Source organism: Phoca vitulina, unplaced genomic scaffold, assembly GCF_004348235.1.
Source record: "Phoca vitulina isolate PV1807 unplaced genomic scaffold, GSC_HSeal_1.0 scaffold8, whole genome shotgun sequence".
Taxonomy (NCBI): Eukaryota; Metazoa; Chordata; class Mammalia; order Carnivora; family Phocidae; genus Phoca; species Phoca vitulina.
The window spans coordinates 48709379-48731257 of NW_022589711.1; the positions used below are offsets into that span (position 1 = coordinate 48709379).

General features: G+C 56.4%; 1 protein-coding gene across 1 annotated transcript; it reads right to left on the reverse strand.

The window, feature by feature from the left end:
- Positions 1 to 103: 103 nt before the first annotated feature.
- On the reverse strand, positions 104 to 21877 carry MELTF (melanotransferrin; the record flags this gene model as incomplete). Its single annotated transcript, XM_032406259.1, has 15 exons — positions 104 to 412; positions 727 to 1062; positions 2430 to 2617; positions 4142 to 4209; positions 4298 to 4454; positions 5422 to 5616; positions 6506 to 6602; positions 9194 to 9345; positions 10068 to 10248; positions 11001 to 11188; positions 14970 to 15037; positions 15901 to 16057; positions 18117 to 18299; positions 20598 to 20697; positions 21848 to 21877. Coding segments are annotated over 15 exons (2409 nt in total), but the record flags the coding sequence as incomplete, so codon positions are not given.
- Positions 21878 to 21879: the final 2 nt, after the last annotated feature.

Consider the following 21879-nt stretch of genomic DNA (forward strand, 5'->3'; position numbering starts at 1 on the left):
TGTGGGTGGGGGCGTGACTGGGAGGCCGGCCAGCGGCCGCCTCAGGTGGCTGAGGGACAGCTGGTGCCGGGGAGGCAGAGGCAGGCTTCGGGCGGGAGCCCGCTCACGTCCAACTCCACTCGAGCCGGGGGCCCTTTCCTTTCACGTTCATCTTTATTCCGGTTCGAAGCGGTCGCAGCAACTTCTCTTCGGTGTCGGAGTCGCAGCTCTCAGGAGCTCCGGGGTTTCTCACACCTCCTCTCGCGTCACACGCGGCGCCGAGGGGAAGAGCCTCTTCAGAGAGGTTTCCGAGCAGGCTCCCCGGCAGCGAGGGCCGCGGCCGCCCGGCGGCTTCAGAGGGCGGGCTGCAGGACGCCGGCCGGGAGGCCCAGCAGCAGCGCGGGCAGCAGCAGCGGGGACAGCCCGGGGGCCGCTGAGGGGGCAGACGCAGGCACTTAGGGCCCCGAGCGGCCCCCTGCACCTGCGCTCAGGCCGTGGCCCTGGGGGGGTTTCTGTGCGCTCGACCCCCCAGGCCCCCTCTTTCTGCCCCATTACAATTCGTCTTTCCCCGGCTTTCTTTCCATACTCATTCCTTTCCAAATGAGCCTTCCCGTCTATGTATGTAGCTGCCTCAGTCCTCCCCGGGCCATTACTTGCAGCATTCGCATCCTTTATCCTGGTGTGTCGGGGTTACACAGCCAGGTCTGCAGCCTTCCCGTGGGGACCACCCTCCCACCCCCACCTCACCCTGATGGTCTGTAACCACCCAGAGCATCCCTCAGTTCGCTGGAGGATTGGGGGTGCAAGGCTGGGAGGGATGCCGGGTGGGGCAGGACCCCTGCTCTCCCGCTGGAGGGGTGAACCTGCCCGCCAGCAGGGCCTACCTGCGCCCGAGCACTGCTGAGACAGCATCCCTTCTAGAGCGGCCACGTAGTCGGGGCCCAGCCACGCCTGGTACGTGGTTTTCTCCCCGACGGGCACCGCCCGGATCGTGGCATCCTTGAAAAGCAGGTCTTGGCCATGATAGTTGGAGGAGTCGAACATTTTGAAGCCATTCTTATTGTAGTCATCTCCAAACAGGTCCTGAAAGCACCACGGCCACTCAGCGGCTGCTTGCTCTCCGTGGCTTTTATACAGCGAACCAAGGAGCAAGGAATTTCAGGGCACCCAGGCTGACTTGACATCATAAGCCCAACAACTCATCGAGCTGTCATCAAAGGGGATTTGGAGTAAAGCTATGATGACAGCTACCACAGTAAGAAGGATCAAAGTGGCCACCAATCTTTTGGGGGGCTCACAGATGCTCGAGGATCCAAGGATCCGAGGATCCGAGGACCCGAGGACAGGTCAGCCTTCTCTCCAGGAAAATGCCACATTGCCACAGGGTTCTTCTTCCCCATGTCACTTCCGAGGGGAGAAGGGGAGATGGGAGAGAGGAAGGGAGATGGGGAGGTGGGGGGTGGGGGGTGGTTGGGAACCGAGGGCCCTGTTGGCAGACAGTCTGGGTTCCTTCTAGATGTATATGGAAAGTACAGCCAACGGGATTCGTAGAGGGGCTAGCTGTAGAATGCGGGAGAAAGACAGGAGTTCAAGATGACTCCTGAGGAAATGGGAAGTCTGAAGTTGCCATTCAGAGCGGGGGCTGGGGGGGTCTGAGGGAAGCAGGGCAGGCCAGCTGAGGGCTTGTTCGGGCCGAGGAGCCTGTTAGAAATCCTAGTTGAAATGTTGTTCAAGATGGAAGGGTGGGATGAAGGCAGGGCTGATGATGTGTTTGGAAGCTGTCAATATATAGATGGCTGTTAATGACATGGGGCTGGGTGATCAACAGGCGTGTAGGTGCAGGTGAAGAGGGTTTAGAATGGAGCCCTGGGGCAGTCCGTGGATAGAAGCCAGGAGAAATGAGGAGGAGAGCCAGGCAGGTGTGGACCCAGGAGCCAAGGGGAGAAGCTCCTCCAGCAGGCGGGAGCTGTGGCCAGTGCTGCTAAAGGGTCAGGGACATGTGGGCTGAGAAACGGCCCCTGGACTGAGCACCACGGGCCACTGATTTTGTTCTGGGCAAGTTCAAGGCCCTGCTGGGGGCCTGTCTAGAGCAGAGAGACCAGAAGGAGAGGAATTGGTGACGTGAGTAGAGATGACCCTTTGAAGGAGTTTTACTCTAAGAGGGGTGGGATTAGGGCTAAAATTAGATGTGGAATCAAGAGGGGGCTCATTTGTTTTTTAAAGATGATAGAAACAACAGCAGGTTTGTATGTTGGTGAGAACGGTCCGGCTGAGAAGGAAACAATAATGCAGGGCACAGAAGGGATAGTTAGAGGAATGGTTTGACTAAGTGAAAATCTCAGAACGTTCCCCCAGCCTTCCCCGGTTTGCTCCAGGTAGAGTGAGGCACCCAGGGCCCTGGCTCACCTCGTCGCCCACCCCGCAGTGACGAAGCCCCTGCCCTGGCTCACCTGGGCCTTGTCCAGCAGTCCATACACGGTGAAGATGTTGGTGTCCGGCCGGACCATGACGGCATGGGATGGCATCTGTGCCAGATTGCAGGCTGCGAACTGGGACACCTCGGCCCGGGCCCCATTGGGACACAGCAGCTCATAGTCCTCTGACCTTAGTTCAGCAGCCCAGGGCTCAGAATTATGGCCTGAGGGGAGGGAGCAGAAGGACAGAGGAAGAGAGGCTGCTTTCCTCCTGGGACCCCAAATCCTTGACCTGGGAGAGGTGGCCATGTCTGGCCAGCTTCCCAACTCCATTCCCCAGTCGCTCTGCTAACACTGGTCGGAGCGTCTGTGGGTGGGGAGCAGGGAGCACCTAGAACGGAGCAGGCATTTTACAAGCACCTGCTCTAGCCTCAAGACAGTAACACCAAGTGAGTATGATCACCCCCATTTCACAGGTGGAAAAACTGAGACTCTTAATCACTCCCAGGCAAAGAGCCCCATCTAGGTGTTCCAGGTCTTGGGCCTGAGGTGAGGTGGGCTTCTGAAGGTGGTGGGTGACATCTTCCCCTAATGGTTAAAGTTCTCAAACCGGACAAGGTAGAACAACATCATGTGTTGATCTGTGAGAGGCAGTTTCAAGGGTACGGCTAGGGTGGGGCCCAGGAATCTGTGTTTTAAACCAGGAACCCACTGAGGCTGAAGCAGGGGGTTGGCCCAAGGGCTTCCTCAGAAACACTGCTCTTGGGAATCCCATTACTTTTGTGTCTTCGGGTATTCACTTAGTATCCACCCTCTTCCCATTTCCAAAAGGAATTCCAGGTGGGCCGCAAGTAGAGATAAAAATAAAGGGAAAGGAGCAGCCCTGGGAGGTGGGGGTCTTGCTGCAGGTGAATCTTGAGAGGGCCCCTCCAGCACCGGCCCCTCCCCTAGCCCTATCACAGAGGGCTGGGGCCAGACAGGGCTCATTCCTCCTCCCCTTTGGAACACATTATGCCTTTCTGCACTGAGTTTTTGGGAAGAATTTCTGAGTGGAGAAGACTGTGCCTCCAGCATTTGGGGTTTCAAAGCCTGGGTAGAGGCAGGGTATAGAGAAAGAACAAACAATAGGTGTTGGGAGGCAAAATGGAAGGAGGGAAGTGAGGCACTCTAAAGGGCCCTACACCCTGAAAGGATGTAGGTGTGGGCTTAGGGGGGCCTGGGGCATAGAGTTTTGGGGCTCTTTTTCCCAGGTAGGGCCCAGGAAGGTGACTGCAGAGAAAAAGCCACCCATGTGATGTGAATGGGGGTGTGCCCTGCCTCGCATGGCTTAGGAGCTGCACAGTGATCTCCCCGCACGAGGCATTGACCAGCTCAGGACCAAAGCCCAGATGCCCACATGCACTGATGACCCCGCCACTCCCACCATGCACCTTGGTGCTACATAAATGCCCCAGAAGGAGTCTCTCCCAATTGACTGAGGTGGAGTTTTACCATGTTGGTGGAATGGAGATTTTGGTTTCTAGACCAGTAAAGACTGTCATGTGTCCTATGCACCTGGACATGTGGCCTGAGGTCTGTTCTTACTGAGAGGACCCTGGAGTCCCGGGGGGCCCCCCAGGGGCAGAGCCTTCTAGCCCCTGTCTTTCCCAGCTGCTGCTTCGCCCCAGTCCTAGCAACGCCCATGTTGGAGATGGGGAAGAGCTCCCGGAGAATCCAGCCCCGCTCTGGCCCCAGCCCCCCTCACGTACCATTTGTGTTTTCGAAGACAGTCGTGTGCTTGACGAAGGCGACGTCCCCTGCATTCTCAGCCAGGCACCTGCCGCGCGAGAGGCCAAGGCCGGTGTTGGAGGGTGGCCCCGGCCCCTGCGCCGGCCCCGGGCCCCCCCGCCGGGCCACGGGAGTACCTGAAGGCGCCACTGTAGCCGTAGAACCTCTCCTGGCTGTTGCCCACACACTTGTTTCGGCCCCGCTCGTCCCCCACACACAGCGCACACAGCGAGGACGGGTAGTTCTTGGCATTGTTCACGGGCACGCAGCTGGCGCTGAAGAACTCGCTCACGGCTGGGGCGGGCGGGGGGCAGGGCTGCGTCAAGGGGCCCGCCGAGGGAAGAGCAGCAGGGGGAAGGGGGGAGGGCCGCCCCCCACAGGTCTGCCCACTCTGCCTGGCCCTGCGGCTCAAGGCCACCCATCTGTCCACTGCCCACCCAGCTCAGGCACATCTCCTCCTGTGAGAATTGCAGGGATGAGGGAGTACAGAGGCTGTCCTGATACAGTAACCCCATGGACAACCTCTGGTTAGTCGTCACCCAGCCTTCCCTTGGACGCCCTCAGGGATGGGGAACTCACTACCTCATAAGCTCTTCTGTTCCAGTCAGGGCAACTGCCCAGCTGTGTAGGAGTGGGAGCAGCCGACCCTAACACTCTCTGTGTGCTCGTGGAGGTGGTTAGAAAGAAATGTGGTTTTTTCCTGAGGTGCCAGACAGGACAGAGGTGTGTGCACAGTCAGCCCAGGATCTTGCCAGCTTCCTACTGCCTTCCTTTCATCATGACTGTGTGTGATTTAACACGTAGGGAGGGCCCTGGGTACGGCATATGGTGGCCGCTTGGTAAATGCGTCTTCTTCAGCACTTACACAGATGGCTGGCCACTTTCCATAAAGGTCCCCCAGATGCCCAGAGGCTGCCGGGATATGGGGACAGCCCCATGACCGGACGGTGATCCAGCCAGGCCCACAGCCCACGCACACCCCCTGCTCCTCATGCCCACTGGAGCCAGGTCCACGCTGGGTAAGTGGGTTAGGGGCACCATGGCACCCTCCACAGAACAACCAGACACCCCACAGACTGTTACAAGTGTAGCCAAGAATATTTCCCAACCTTCCCAAGAGAATGGGGCACATCAGGAAGGAAGAGGAAACCTCTCTGGGCTGCTCTGTGGGACCCTGCTGGGGGAAGGGCTCCCAGACCCTCAGACCCAGCAGACCCCCAAAAAAGAGTTTGCACGTCTGTGTCCCCGCAGAGGGTGGTACCTGTGAGGACGTCGCAGTCCTTGGGCCGGATGAAGCCCCTCTGCACCAGGGCGCCCACGGGGACGTCCCAGCCCGCGGGGCTGCGGAACGCTGGGTGGCAGGAGCGCTTGCCCCGAAGCTCGTCCAGGGTGAAGGCGTAGGAGCTGTTCCGCTTCACGACGGCCACCACAAAGTAGGAGTTGCTGTTGTCCTCCGCTGTGGGGAGGGGACGCCAGTGAGGCCCCTCATCTGTGCTGGCCTGGCCTGGCCAGGCAAGAGCCCGGGGCACGTCCCCTCGTGCCCTCAACCCATTCCGTCAGCCGGCTCCTGCCTCAGAGCTGTGGTCCCACCCTGAACACCTCTCCCCGCTTAGTGTCGGGGCCCCGGCTGCACATCCAGCCGTGGGACCCCTGCTTGTCCCCCCCAAGGCTGAGTTCTGTCTCCCCCAACCTACCCCCTATCATTCCTCACCCAAAGGGACTTTTCTTTCCTTACACCCAGGTGGTACATTTCTCACTTCCTGGGAGAAAGGCGGGGGCACAGCTAAGGACTGCAGAAGCATTTTTCGAAAGCCCAGAGATTTTTCACATCCAAGTGGAAGGACCTGAGGTCACCACTTAGGAGGACAGAGCGCCAAGGTCCCAGCCCAGGCCACTGGAAGGGGGGTCCCCAGGGCCACCTTCTGTGAGCCACAGTGGGTAGGCGGGAAGGGCAGAGGAGGCCCTCTCGTCGAGGGGGTGGCAAATACTCAGCCTGTTTTTGTACGACCTGGCTTAGAAGCATAAAACGGTTTTTATATTTTTAAAGGGTTGATTGTAAAAAAAAACAACAACAAAACTAACAAGGAATATGTGGCCTGCAAAGCCTAAAGTGTTTACTCTCTGGCCTTTTACAGAAAGTTTGCCCACGCCTGCCAGACTTTTAATGACTCAGTGGGAAAACTGAGGCCTGAGGCAGGAGGGCTTGCCTGTGACAGACAGCAACCCGCCCCGGGAGACAGGCCGTGATGGGGAGCTTTGGAAAAGGGCCCAGGGGGGACACTGATACCCAGATGAAACTATCAGCTGCCTCCTAGCAGCGGCCAGGGCCCAGCCCCCGCACTCACGGGCATAGTGCTCCCCCGCTGCTGGGACCAGGCCGTATTTCTTTCCTGCCATGTAGATGTCTTCGCCCTTCAGGGTCACGGCGTCGATTTGCCCAGCCTGAAGGGGGACAGAAAGGGCGACCGGGCAGGGGAGGGGTCGGGACCTGACAGAGGTGCCAGGGTTGGGTCTCTCGGGCTCTCTTCCCTGGGGGCCCCCCGCCCCGCACCCCTGTGAGATTGTGGGCCAGAGAGGGGTTTGGAGGACCAGAGGTGAGAAAGCCGCCAGCACTAATGCTCCATCCGGGGGGTCTGCCGCTCCTGTTGCCGGGCCCTGTTCTGAGCAGACCTGTGCACCATCCCTGCCCTCCCTGGGGACTGCGGCCCGCAGAGGCCTGGGCCATGGGCTGGCGCATGACACAAGGGCAATAGGTATTTGCTCAATGTGTGTGCGAATGTATGAACGAGCCAGGCCTCAAAAGACAGCAGTTTCATGGTTAAAGCTCTGCCCCAGGAGACAGCAGGAGGGGCCCAGGGCCGCCTTCTTTCCACCCTCCTGAAGCGCCCCAGGTCTCCCCTGCTCCACCCATCTTGTCCATTCCGAAGCTTCTGGACAGGTGGCCCCTCGGACCCAAGCAGGGGTTCACTAATAATCAAGACACAGTAGTGTGACAAACCCCAGGGAAAGGGGGTGGGGCGGGGGGGGGAGAGAGGGGACAGCTGCCCCCAGGAAGGTGCCCCACGCCGTTCAGGCCCAGGGGCATGAAGTTGTGATGCTGGAATAACAGGCAGGGATGTTGACTTTTGAGCCTGGAGCGTCCATCTCTGGGGGCCTTCTCTTCCCCCAACCCAGACCTCCTAGCCGCTGGGGGGGCACGGCAGAACCCAGTCTAGCTGACACCCCGTTCCCTGGGCCCCTGTGGCTGGGAAGGAGTTGGGGGTCAGAGCTCCATTGGACACCACCCCTGAGAGCCTGAGAACTAAGCATCTCTGAGCCTTTTGCTGGGGTTCTCGAGGAACCCCCAAGTCCGCTCCTCTCCTCCCTTGGCCCTGTTTGAGTTTAGACAGAGAGAAGGCTCTTGCCTGTAGGGAGCTAAACCCTCCCTCCTGCATCTCTCCCTGTTCTGCAGCCCGTGGACCCAGCCACCCCACACAGGACGGCCTGCCCTCTACCTCCAGTCTCCCCTTCCTCCATTCCAGCTGAGCGCCCCCTCCCTCAGCACTACCCGTGGTCGGGGTTGGGGCCCCTGGTGCGAGGGGCTCCCCCACCCTGAGCTGGGTGACTGTGGGCAGTTGCTTCTCCAGCCTCTCCCAGCTTCGGTTTCCTGACAGTGATCACAGCACCCCAGAGTGCTGCTGTGAGGATTAAGTGAAGGGGTCCTTGGGAAGTCTTAGCGCAGCGTGCGGCACACGGCACACGCATGCTCGTGAGGCTGTCCTCTGTTGTGATCCTGGCCTCCTGTTATTCCTGCCCACTCTCCTCCTCTTGGCCTTTAAGTCAGTGTGGTTGCCTGGCTGGGGCAGTGTGGACACTCCCGAGGGGCAGTGGTCTGGCCTGCACTCGGGGATTGCCCTGATAGGGTTTCTGACCGGGCACCCTGGCTCTAGCTAGGTTTGCCCCATCCGTGCCACCTATGTGGCACGTGCTGTCTGTCACAGGCAAGCCCTCCTGCCTCAGGCCTCAGGCCCCACCTACGTGCTCTTAAAAAAGAGGAGGGAGGGGGCGCCTGGGTGGCGCAGTCCGTTCAGTGTCCCACTCTTGCTTTCGGCTCAGGTCATGATCTCAGGGTGGTGAGATCGAGCCCCATGTTGGGTTTAGCACAGAGTCTGCTTGAGATTCTCTCCCTCTGCCCCTCCCCCTGCTCGTTCGCTCTCTTTCTCTCTGAAATAAATAAAGTCTTAAGAAAACAAAAGGGGTGCCTCGGTGGCTCAGTCGTTAAGCGTCTGCCTTCGGCTCGGGTCATGGGATTGGCTCGGGTCCTGGGATCGAGCCCCTCGTCGGGCTCCCTGCTCCGCGGGAAGCCTGTTTCTCCCTCTCCCACTCCCCCTGCTTGTGTTCCCTCTCTCGCTGTGTTTCTCTCTGTCAAATAAATAAATAAAATCTTAAAAAAAAAAAAAAAAGAAAAAGAAAGAGGAGGGAGGAGTCCAGGAAGCCAGAGGCCGCTGGGACACCTGTGACCAGGGTAGCACGCTTGCCTGCAGGGCCCCGGGGCCACCTCCAAGCTCTGCCTCAGACTCCAGTAAGAGAAGCAAAGCAGGGCAGGGCCCTTAACTGCAGCTGGGGAGCGGCATAGTGGATGCCAAAGCAACGTAATGGGCCATGACAAGCTTAGAAACAAAGACTAGGACGGAATACGATGGACAGTGTCAGGGTACATTGTACTCAGTGAGGGTCAGTACTGTTTTGTTTCATGCCTTTCTACTGGAGACCACAGGACGAGCAGTGCCCAGCTGGGCTGGTCTCCTGATGTTCCTTCTGCTCTCAGCTCACCCACTCAGTGAGGAAGGGTTCCTGGGTTCCCTGAAAGGAAAGAGCCCACCCCCCCACCTCCAGCCCTGTCCACTGGGGTGGGGTGGCTGGTCCCTGCCGGTCCTTCCTCCTCCCTTTTCTCTGTGAGGTTGTCACGGGAGACTGCGTCCCCAGGCGGCCTCCTTCAGACCAGGTGGCACAGGGGAAGGGCTGGTAAGGACCGTCCCGGGCGCGGCCCCCACCTGGATCCATTCCATGCAGTGCTGGGGAGACTCAGCCGACACGCACTGGATCTCTGGCTTGAGCCTCTGCCGGCTGAAGGCCACAGCCATGTCTCCACACTTCTGGATCTCGGGAGTGGACAGCACACACCAGCGTAGGTAGTGAGGTAGCCCTGTGTGTGTACGAGCTCGTGGTCACCACCACCCTCACCTGCTCAGGGGCTAGCCCCGAGCATGGCCCGTGGGCTGGGGTCATGGGGACTAGTACCTCAGTAGGAAGAGCCTGAAGTCAGACCCAAGGGAAATTCTGGCTCTTTCCCTCATTAGCTATGAGGAGTAAGTTATTTAACCCTCTGATCCTGTTTCCTCTCACAGAAAGGGGATAACTGTGCCTCTTTCACGGGGCTGTGAGGTGGCTTGAGGCCGATCATGGCTGTCGTGCGTCTAACTGGGTGGCAGACCATGTCCCTGCTGTAGGGGGCAGGAAGCAGGAAGCCCATTTGTAGACCACTGCAATGGTCCAGCCAACACACAACGCCTGAGCCAGGGCCTTGGCTGTGGGGTGGGGAGGAGGAGGCCCTGAGGGAGCATGCGGGGACTTGATGACTTCTGTGTGGAGGGGCAAGGAGACGCTTCCCAAGACAGACCCTGATGGTCTGGATCCCACCCCTTGGAGCAGATGGGGCATCCAGGGTACAGCAGGCCAGGCAACTCTGGGACAGCTGCCTCCCTACACCCCCAGAGGCAGGGAGGTGGAAGTCATCGGTTCTCATGGAGGCCGAGGGGCACAGCTCCTGGGGTGAGTGTCCTTTCCCAGCTGCCTCCCCACAAAGCACTGCCGTGCCTGTGCCCAGGCTGGCCCAGAGCCCGTGGGACGAGAGACGGGTGGACTTACGGTTGGGATCACAGAGGAGACCCTTCATGGCATGCAGGTACTCGCGGCCCAGCCAGGCCTCATAGGTCTGCGTGGCGATGGGCACCAGCTCGGAGGTGGAGTCTTTGAAGAGCAGGTTCTTCTGGCCGTAGGCCTCAGAGCTGAACATCTGGAAACTGCTGCTCTCATGGCTGAAGAGACGCTGTGTGTCCGGGGATGGGAGTGGGGGCTGGTGAGGTGCTGCTGGCAGGGAGGGCAGCACATCCCTTCCTCCCGGCCCAGCAGGCAGCTCCTTCTTCCTGCGCCCCCTGGCCGGGCGCCCACTCTGAGGACCAGGTGCGGCACCACCCCCCTCCGTCCTCCGTGCTCCCCCAGTGCACTCCGCCTTGTCACCCTCACGGCCAGGTGTGGAAGGGACTGAGGGTGCGGGACGGGGCTCGCCGTGGTGGCACGGATGGGGCAAACCTAGCTAGAGCCAGGGTGCCCGGTCAGAAAGGTGTTGTTCTTGTGAATAGTGATGGCAGCCCGACATTATTCACATTTAATTAATGGTGTACTTTGACGTTTGTTGGCTTTGTCATTCTGTTTATTCGCTCATATACTCTGGTTTTACTTTTAAGAGCCACAGACACGAGCAGCTTTCTCTGAGCGGTGCCTGCGTCCCTGGTCTGCCTCTCTCGCTGGCCCTCCTCGCTTCCCGAGGCCGGGCTCTCCCCTCTCTGGCTGCCAGCTCACACAGTTGGTCCCCCCTTCACACCGAGGTTGGACACCACAGAGACCTCCCCAGCTGTGGTCTGGCCCAGGGGAGGGTCTCTGAGTCCTGCCCCTCTTGGCCTGGCTGGCCCAGCCCCATGATGGCTCTAGCCCGTGCTCCCACCCTGGCGAGAGACAGGAAGGTTCGGTCCCATCTGGGAAGCTGTACGGGGTGGGGTGGGGGGGCTGCCCTGAACTCACCTGGCCGTCATTGAGCAGCCGGAACATGAGGCCCCCGTCAGTGTCGGCCCGGACCACCACGGCGTGAGCAGGCACGCGGGCCAGGTGACATCGCCTCCATTCGGTGACATCGGCCCGGCTGCCATCCCGGCATAACAACTCAAAGTCCTGGGACAGCAGCGCCTGGCCCCAGGAGGGAAGAGTTTTCCCTGGGAAGATGGGAAGCCTGTGGTGAGCCAACTTCTGTCCTGGGAGGGGTTTGGGAAGGGCCTCAGGAAGGCCCAGGAAAGGGAGCTGGGCAGAGGCTAGGGTGGAGAGGGCCACAGACTCATGGTGAAAAGAAACTCTTCCAGGAGGTGAAGACCCAGAGCTGGGAATGACAAGGAGCTTGGGGACTGCATTCCACAAGACCAGGTGTCTCAAGAGACTGTCATTATTGACTTGCATTTCCGACCTCTCACCAGTTTCTATAAAGCACATGGCTTGGAGGTATCTGACAATAATACAGCACATATAAACAGGACTGTTCATTAACGTTAAGAAGACTAAAAGAATCAGGGGAGCTCAGGGAGAGAGAAATGTACCAGGGGGTCCCTGCTGTCCTTGGGCACTCGATTTGGCTCTGAGCAGTGGGCAGGGGCCACACTGGGAACACAGCCAGACAGAATGGACCAAGAACAGTAGCCCGAGAGGAAAGGGTAGCTTTCCAAAGCTTTGCCCACGCATTAATCCAATATTACTCTATTCATGTTTTGGGATATTTCCTCCAAGTCGTTTTTTCTATTTTCTAATCATTTCTAACACGATTAAGGACATACCTGATAGGCAATCTTGTATCTTACTACTTTTTTTTTTTTAAAGATTTTATTTATTTTTCAGCAAGAGATACAGCGGGAGAGGGAACACAAGCAGGGGGAGTGGGAGAGGGAGAAGCAGGCCTCCCGCGGAGCAGGGAGCCCGATGCGGGGCTCGATCCCAGGACCCTGGGATCATGACCCGAGCCGAAGGCAGACGCTTAACGACTGAGCCACCCAGGTGCCCCATCCTACTACTTTTTTTAAAGATTTATTTATTTACTTGAGAGAGAGAGAGAGAAGGGGGAAGGGCAAAGGGAGAAAGAAAGAATCCCAAGCAGACTCCCCGCTGAGCATGGAGCCCGATACAGGGCTCTATCTCACGACCCATGAGATCATATCTGAGCCAAAATCACGAGTCAGACGCTCAACTGACTGAGCTACCCAAGTGCCCCACTACTTTTTTTAAAAAAAATTCTTTATTTAAGTAATCTCTACACACAATGTGGGGCTTGAACTCATGACCCCAAGATCAAGAGTCACACACTCCACTGACTGAGCCAGCCAGGAGCCACTCACATCATACTTTTTTTTTTTTCACTTGTCATTTTAAAGTATTTTCCCCCACCCTTTTGGAAATTTTCCATAAAACTCATTTATAATAGAAAGCCAGATTTATTTGAGTGAATATCGACACCAGATAGGAATATTAAGAAGACAAATTTTAAAATTGTAACTCAACAGATGGTCTTATATAACAATATTTTTATGACTTTTAAAATTTTCAAACGAGGAGGATAAGACTCTGCTAGGAAATAGGAGGGGTAAAAATAATTTGTGGGGTCCTGAAAACTCTTCACTCCAAAGCTATTTCAAAACAAAACCCCAAAACTGAGAGTCATAGTTTGGAAACCTCCACGAAGGTCACGTTCAATGACTGCATGGTCGTTTATAGCACTCTCAATAATCACCCTGTGCCATATTCTCACCTCCCTCCCCAGCTCTCTACTTTTCAGCTGCTGCAAAGCCCTTGTGTAGAGCTCTGGGGGACCATCTGGCCTACCCCGTGACACAAATGCGCCAGTTAGGTATTTCAATTGGAGCCTCCTCACTACTTTAGACACTTACGTCAATTCCCGTTATTGCTCTTACCAAACTTTTGCATGAAGATCGTCTTTAAAAAATTACGTCCTTAGACTTCCTTAGATTACCATCAACATTTTATTCTATTTAATTAATTAATTAATGTTTAAAAAAGATTTTTATTTATTTGTCAGAGAGGGAGAGAAAGAGAGAGAGAGCACAAGCAGGGGGAGGAGAAGAGGGAGAAGCAGGCTCCCCGCTGAGGAAGGAGCCCAATGCGGGACTCAATCCCGGGTCTCTGGGATCATGACCTGAGCTGAAATCAAGAGTCGGACGCTTAACCAACTAAGCCACCCAGGCATCCCTACCATCAATATTTTAAAAGAGCCAATTTTAGGGGCAGCCAGGTGGCTCAGTTGGTTAAGCATCCGACTCTTGATTTCAGCTCAGGTCATGATCTCGGGGGCATGGGATCGAGCCCTGTGTTGGGCTCTGCGCTCAGTGGGAGTCTGCTTGAGTTTCTTTCTCTCCCTCTCCCTCTGCCTCCCCCCCTCCTCTCCCTCTTTTAAAATAAATAAATAAAACAGCCAATTTTAACCCAATACATCCCTATTCTTTCTCCACCTTTAATATTTTCCTCTGCTTGATCTTGAGGCCCAAGTCCTGGCTGCCCATTTTCGTAAGATCATCTTGCTCCGGAGATAACCCTATGTGCTTCCTCCTTTTTCAAATCATTTTTTTCTCTTTTTCAAATCTGGTTCATACTGTTTGCCTTTCTTGAATGTCAGACCACATGATGGACCTTCTGCTTTTAAAGGTAAAGGTTATGATAAAAAAAAAAGATTATGATAAAAAAAAGACAATGATCACTATTGAACAGGCAAAACTATAGAGACGAAAGTGATTGGTGAATGCCCAAAGGGGGCATCAAGGAACTTGGGGGGTGAAAGGTCAGTCACAATCACTATCTTGATTGTGATGGTGGTGGTTATACAACTGTGTTTTTGGCAAAACTCACAGAACTGTAGTTCAGAAAGAGTGCATTTGCTGCATGTAAATTATACCTCAATTTAAAGAAATAAACGATCCTTACGCAAGTCCAAATTAGGGGATGTTCTATAAAATAACTGGCCTGATGCCACAAAAACAAGGAAAGATTGAGAAAATGCTCAGAAGTGAGAGGAAACTAAAGAGACTTAACAACTAAATACCGAGTGTGATCACAGATTAGGTCCTGAGCCTGGAAAAAATTGCTACAAAGGATAGAATTGGGACAATTAGTGAATCTGGAATACGTGCTGTAGATTAGATAATAGTATTGTGTCAATGTTACAATTCCTGAATTTGATAACTGTACTGTGGCTACGTCCACATCTCCTTGTTTTTAGGAGATACACACTAAAATATTAAAGGGTGTGATGCAGGCAAATGTACACTCAAAGAAAGAATACATACAAGTATAGAAAGAATAATAAATCCAATGCAGCAAATGCTAAAAGTCGGAATCTGGGTTAAAAAAATAAATGGGGGTGGGGCGCCTGGGTGGCTCAGTCAGTCAAGCATCTGACTCTTGATTTCCGTTCAGGTCATGATCTCAGGGTCGAGAGATGGAGCCTTGAGCGGAGCTCCAGGCTCAGCAGGGAGTCTGCTTGAGATTCTCTCTGCCCCTCCCCCCAACTCTCTCTCTCCAAAATAAATACATAAATCTTTGAAAAAAAAAAAGGGAGTTCTTTGAATTATTCTTGCAACTTTTCTGAAGCTCAGTTATTGCAAAATAAAAAAAAAAAGTTAAATGACAATGATATAATGGATCTACACACAACACTAACCCAATTTCCTAAGACCTCCTTCAGGGATCGGGAATGGCTTCTCCAGATAACAGGAGAAGGAGGGGTAGGTGAGCGTTCATGCAGAGACTTGCAAATGTTCTGCACAATCAGAACCCAGTCTTGAAGTGGAAGCCAATGCCAGACACAAACCAGAGTCGGGCAGCTGTGTCCCCCAGCCCCCCTCGCCCCCCGGAACAGTTTGAACCCCTGTCAGAAGACCCACCCTTTCAGGCACAGTTACAGGGCCCGCGGCCCTGCTCCCGGGGCCGGCCGCCCGCACTCACCGTCCGTGTTCTCCAGCACCGTGCTGTGCTTCACAAAGGCTACGGCCCCTGCCCCTTCTGCCAGGCACCTGCGGGGAGAAACCAGTGAGCCTGGGCGGGGCCGAGCTCCTCTGCCCTCTGGAGGGCTGTTCTGGGTTGTAGGGCTCCGTCCTGGTGGGCCCAGATTTCACGGTCGGGCCGTCCCAGGGTCCAGCTCCCTGGTTTGTTTCCTGTGCGGCTTCGCCAAGCCGTGCAGCCCTCTCCTCACCTGTCCAGTGGGGATGAGAAAGCTCTCACGGCGAGACACCCTTTATGGGCAGTCCAGGTCCTGTACAGCCGAGCTGGGGGCCTAAGGGAGCAGGTGCTCACAGGGCAATGCTCGGGGTGTTTTGAAGATGCGTCTGCCCCGAAGCAGGGGATCAGACAAGACTTTCTCATGCCACACCAAACACCCCTGAGTGGAAGGGACCAGGACTTCCATGGATCCTTTATAGGTCACCGCCCCGTGAGGGCGGCGGACCAGGGCCTACTGGGCAAAGGCTGCCTGGGTCCCCGCAGGCAGCAGAGAAGCAAGGCCTGGACTGGGGGAACACCACGAGAGCGGGGTGGGCCAAAGTGTCTGGTTTGGAGGACTGAGGACTGTTTCCTCTCTGTGCCCCAAACTGTATTTACCCGGGTCCCACCCGGCTGTTTTTGCCATTTTCTCCTCCCTAAGCCCTCATCTCTCTAAATACACTAAACATGTTGACTTTGTGAGCAAACCCAAGTCTGGCATATTCCAGTTGGACGTTTTAAAACTAACCTGGTACCTGAACTATATAAAGGGCGCTTTGATGAGATGCAGCCAACATGCCACTCCCCTAGGCCCGCTCAGGGCCCTGCAGTTTTCCACCCGCGCTGTGGCCTCAAGGTCCCCGACTCCGCTCCCCCCGCCCCGCCCCCGCCCTCTCACCGGAAGGCCCCGCTGTAGTCGTAGTATCTCTCCAGGGGGCTCTTGTCACACACGCCCTCCCCAGCAGTGTCGCCCCTGCACAGGCGACAGAGGGACTCCGAGTAGCCGGTCTCTCCTGCCCCGGGGACGCAGCTGCCCCCAAAATAGTCGCTGACAGCTGCAGGAAGGAGGAGGGAGAGGGCGGTCAGTCAGCCACACACCAGCCCCCCAGGCAGGGCTCACCCACCTCAGGCTGCAGTAGGGCCGGGACCCCCCATGGACGCGCTGGACCCTCCAAGCTTCAGTCTGAGCAAAACGGGGGAACTGGCCCAGGTCAGTGATTCCCAAACTGGGGCCACAAAAGCAGCCTTGGGCGTTGGGAGTGACGTTGTTATTTTAAAATGGCTCAAGGGACGAAAACATTTATCCCCAAACAACCACATAGGACAACCATCAAATACATACTGTTCTCATCGTGGGTTTCACTTCGAATCAGTTATATGTTATCAATGAAAGTGGGGAAGGAAAGAAATTATTACGTAATGCTATAATTTCATAGACAACACTTTTCAAAGCACAGGGAGGGCAGGGGAACGGGGAGGAAGGCCTTATTGGTAAAGTGGTCGGGATCTGCATGGTTCTGGGGCCCCTGCGAGCACCGTGGCCCAGCATCCACCCTGTTGGCAAATATTTATCCTGTGCTAAGGTCACCTTAGTGCCACGTAGGGTGAGCAGGATGCTGGCGCATCAGCCAGCTAGACCAAGCTCTTCCAGAGTGGGCTGCCTTTCCTGGTCTTCTTTTTGCATCCTCCCAGGGGAGTAGAAATTTAATAAATGTGCCGACTAACGGTTAGACCACTCGTATCTGGCCAGCATCTGAGACGACCTGGCTTCCAAGCTCCCGTGGGTCGTGCTGGTTTACGTGGGAGCTGCGGTTGTAGGGGGCAGTGTGTGGGTGTGTATGCGTGCATGTGTGTGCTGTACGGGCTCGTGCACGTGTGTGCACATAGAGGTTTGTATGTATGTGCGTGCACGTGTCCATACGCAACAGCAAGGTGCCCCCGAGAGGTATGGAAGTTGAGCTCATAACAGCAGCCCTGCGCACTGAGGATATACCCTGTGCTAGGCACCGTGTGGAGATGTCCTGTGAACTCTCTCAGCCCTTCCAACACCGCAGCCTTGTACTCTTCATTGTCCTATTTTGCAGATGGGGAACTGAAGTTCAACGAGGCAGAGCCGCGTACTTGAAGGCAGACATGCTGAGCCAGGGCTGAAATGTACAGCCCTCTGACGGTGAAGACCGGGCTTTCAAAGACCATCATTATGCTCTCCCACGGGCTCTCCCACCGGCCCCCAGCCCCAGAAGTACTGGTCACCTGGGGGACAAACCAGGAGGCGGCACACTCACTGACAAACTGTTGGGGCTGTGTGTGTGATCCCCAGAGGGCGGTTTACGAATGTGGCTGTCGTAGGTCAGGGGCCACATCATGGTACGGAGCCCACTATGGACAGACTGTCAGAGCGGGGTGGCCAGGAAGAGAAGCCCAAAGCATGAGAAGCGGGACTTGTGCCCTGGCCACCAGAATGAGGGCTGGGGGCTCCAGCCAGGTGCACAGGGCTTCACCTCACTCTCCCGGCATGTTTTATTCTCAACAACCCCTCTTGGATCACTCTCAACTCCCTTCCACGGGAGAACATTCTATTTGCAGCACAGCCCTCTTTTCACTATAAATCAATCAACCTGGGAGCCGTAGGTCTCTACCCACTTGTGAGCTTTCTGGGTGCAAGCCGGCAGCTTGTTCGGGGTCCTGAAAAAACAGTTTCTCATCTGTCCAGCTGAGGACACGCTTCTGGAAACAGGGACCTGCACAGGTCTACAGCAGGTGAGAGCTGCTCCCTGGGCATCACTGCCTCCCCACCGTGGGTGGGCCTTGTGCTTGGCTGTGTCCTGGGGGACCGGCAGGAGCGAGCGAGGGTCATGTGTCAAGTGCCCCGGAGGGGCCACTCCACCAGAACTTAAATGGTAGCAGCACCAGGCCGGTCAGCACTAACGAGGAAGGGGTGATACCACCATCCAGGGGTCGGGGAGGCCCTGGAGGAGGCGCGATGGTGCTGTTCCTTAATTATAGGAGGCTCAAGGTGAGGGAGGTTACCCATCGGGGGAAGTCAGGGCAGTGGCGAGGAAGGAGACCCAGCGCGCCTGCCGGAGAAGCCCCTGCCGGGCCCGAAGCCCTTACCCTTGAGCACGTCGCAGCCCATCACGGACAGACGGCCGCTCTCCACCAGGTAGCCCACCGGCACGTTCCAGCCCACCGTCCTGTTGATGCCCGTGTGACAGGACTTCACACCTTTCAGGGTGTTGATGGTCACGTGGGAGCCCCTCTTGACCACGGCGACAGCATAATAGGAGGTACCGACCTCTAGGAGGAGGGACAGGAGAGGAGTGAGGGCGGCAGGGGAGAAGCCATGAGAGAGGCCAGACCCCTGCCTGGGAAGGCTGTGGGAGACGGGGGTGTGTGTGTGTGCGCACAGGCACCTGGGCACGCGCGCGCACGTACACGTGTGTACGGATGTACACGTGTCTGTGTGCATGGGCTTCCTAGTTGCCGAGAGAGCAAGTGGGTACAATCCACACGTCTTAGCAGGAGACTCCGGCCTCCTCCAGTCTCACGTAGTAGCTATCAGCCCGAGAGGCTCCTTTCTCCCTTCTCCTTCCCACGTCAGCTGACACTTAGCTGAGTCTACATTTGTGCATGTCAGGGGGGCTCTGTAGCTACACCGAAAGCAGAAATAGCCTGCAAGTCTTGTGTTCTCCAAAATCCCGGCCCTCTGGGGGAACGTAGAGGGATTGAGGGGATGGTATCGTGGTTACGGGGAGAAGAGTGGTGGGAGGAGCGGGTGGAGCAGGCAGGATCTTCACCCAGATTAGATGCTGAGAAGGTAGGAAGGAGGGAGGGAGGGAGGAGAGGGAGAGAGGGAGAGGGGCAGAGAGGGAGAGGGGGAGAGGGGGAGAGGGGGAGAGGGGGAGAGGGGGAGAGAGAGAATATATGAAACTAGCAGTGCCCCAAATCACTCAAAAACGTGAATGGGATATATGTGGGTGGGCAGCCTTGCAAAAGATTCCCCTGGGCCAAATGTGGCTCACGGGGGCCATTAAGACAAGACAGGGATGACTTATCTATGGGGACTGATGACAAGAGGGCATCACATCCCCCCTACCCGCCCCCACATTCGCCCCCCCCCCCCCCCCGACTGCCCTGTAGTGGTGGGATGCCCACGGTCAGAATGAAGCTGAGTTCTAGAAAACAAAGCCAGTGTCATTTCTTGCACAGCTGAGCTAGCCCCTGCCAACCTAAGCAGCCTGGCCTGGTCCCACCCTCTGATTTACCCACCGTGCCCTTTCTTTCTGGTTCCTTAAACATACCAAATTCTGTCCCACCTGGGACACTTGTCGGGGTTCAGCTTAAAGGTCGCCTCGGAGAAGCCTTCCAGTCTGCTCTATTTCTAGGTCCCCCCACATTCCTTCTTTTCTTCCTGCGGCCTTTCCTTCCTCCATGGCACCTACCACATTGGTGGCTACATTTCTTTGTGTTTATTGGCTTATTGGTTCATCTGACTCCTGCTCTCCGAGGGTAGGAACTGGCTCTCTTTTGCTTACGACTCTGTGCTCAGGACTGGCCTGCGGCAGGTGCTCAGTGTGCTGAATTCCAGAGGGCCAGTGAGGTAGGGCAGTTTCTGGCCTTTGCGTGGGAAGGCCGGCTGGGTTGCAGGGTTAGGCTCTGTCCTGTGTCATCGGACGGTCATCAGTTCACCAAGAAGCCAAGTGAGACCCTGTGCAGGGTACCAGGTACCTGGGGCTTTACAGGGATGAGGACCAGGCCCCCCTCAAGGGACTCACTGTGGTGAGGATGGACAGCAAGACAGAAGAGGACAGGATCTTAATAGCGTGACTCAGAGCTCCGGGAAAGCAGGAAAGAGAAGCCCTTTCAGGGGTGGGAGGGGTCAGGGGAGCTCTTGGGGGTGACAGCTGAGCTGGGCTGTGATGGGGGCTAGCCCTCTGGACGAGTAGAGGTGGTGGGGGAGCTCCAAAGGGCCGGCTGGGTTAGAGGCATGTCTGGTGTGAGGTGCAGGGACTGGGACAAAGGAACTCACATTTCTAAGCACACACCACGTGTCAGGTGTGCGTCTGCTGACTCATCTAATCTGTGTGACAGGACGGGGCTCACTATCCCCATTTTACAGTCAGGGAAGGAAGGTTGTTCAGGGTCACAGAGGATCACCGGAAGGGGTAGAACTGGGATGTGTTCTGGCTTTGCTGGGCTCTGCAGGTTCTAGTCAACCCCTCTGGCCCGGCCCTGTTCCTCCTCCATGCTGCTTCTGACAGAGGGCCACTGAACTTACGCCCAACTCTATGGCAGACATGGGGCAGCCCCTCAGTAAGAGCTTGTGGGCAAGTTACAGGGGTGAAGGGCTCCCCACAAGAACAGACTCCGGTCAGCCCTCTGTGTCTCTGGCACCCCTGCTCTGAGGGGGGTGTCAAGAGAGACTTAGGTGCGGGGGTCTCTGTGGGTTTGTCTGGCCTGGACCCCAGGACTGTTCTGGGGACAGGGCTCCTGACCAGCTTGAGGGCTATAGGGTTGGGCCAGGCCCAGCGAGGACACACCGCAGAGTGTCATCCTCTTGTCCTCCCGCCCCTCCAACCCGCTCAGCCCTCTGACCTTGATCATATACTTCGCCCACCACGGGCTTCAGGCCGTGCTCCTTCCCTGCCTCATAAATGGCTCCTCCATCCAGGGTGATGGCATCAGCCTCCCGGGCCTGGTGGGAACATGTGGGTCAGCGCAGCCCGGCCACCTCGGCCCATTCAGCCAGGAGCTCAGGGGTATCCATTAGCCTGCCTAGGGCCCCTTGAAAAGCCACGGAGGTCCATACTGGTCCTCTTTGTCTGGCCCGGGAACCCTGCCCTGGCTTGGTCTTGTACCACCAGGGCCTAGAGGGCTTACCCTTTACCAGGTCCTAGGTGACTGCTCTCCTAGGCCAAGGGCTTGCCTTGTTTTCTAATTATGTTATTTAAAAATGATTTTCTAGGGCTTCTAATGGCTTTCCATAGTAAAAAAAAAAAAAAAAAATTAGACCGTACAAAATGGTACGTAGTAAAAAGGGAATCTCCCTCATTTCCCTATTTCTCAGCGCCCTGACTCCACTGTTAACCTGTTTCTCAGGTTTTCTAGGAGGCAGACTGAGTCCCATAAATGCCCTCTTCATTTTTTCCCTTTTTATTTTCAAACACAAATGGCCTGTGGTGCCAATTGTACTTTCGAACACAGTGTCCTGAGATGCCTGATAAAATTCTAGTTCAATATAATTGCTTTCCTCGCTGTGGAGCCTGACCTAAGGCCGCAGCCCATGTGGGACTTGGCTTAGGTCTGGGGAGAAATCAAGGGCCAAGCTGAAATGCAAACCCAGGTCCCCTGGTGCTTCCGTCCACACACTGTCTTGCCACTGAAGTCCCAGCTCTGAGGAGCATCAGGGTGAGTTGAGCAGCTCTGCCGCCCGCAGTCACCCACCCAGGACGGCTGGCCCCTTTTCCTCCTTCCTGAGAAACTGCACAAGCCCCATTCTGGAAAACCGCCACCGAGGGCTCAGCTGCCCGGGCTCCCCTGGGCAGGGTGGGCGCGTCCCTACTCTGGCAGGGGCCTTGGGGAAGGAAACCTCTGCCTCTTCGACGCCTTTCCCCACTGGGGCCCATCTGAGCCGGGGCCCCCCCTGCGGCCTCCCTGGCCTGCGCCCTGGCAGGAAGCAAGCTGGCCCCTGTTGCCTGGGAAACTCAGGAGAGCCTCAGCCTGGCCCTGGGAGGGCAAGTCAGCGCCCTTCTCCGTGAATGACGCTGTTGTGCAGCCCCTCCTGAGTCAGAGCCCTCCTGTCTGGCAGGCGGTAGTGGCGGGGCGGGGCGGGGGGGGGGACTCACCTCGATGAGCTGGATGCAGTGGTCAGTGGAGG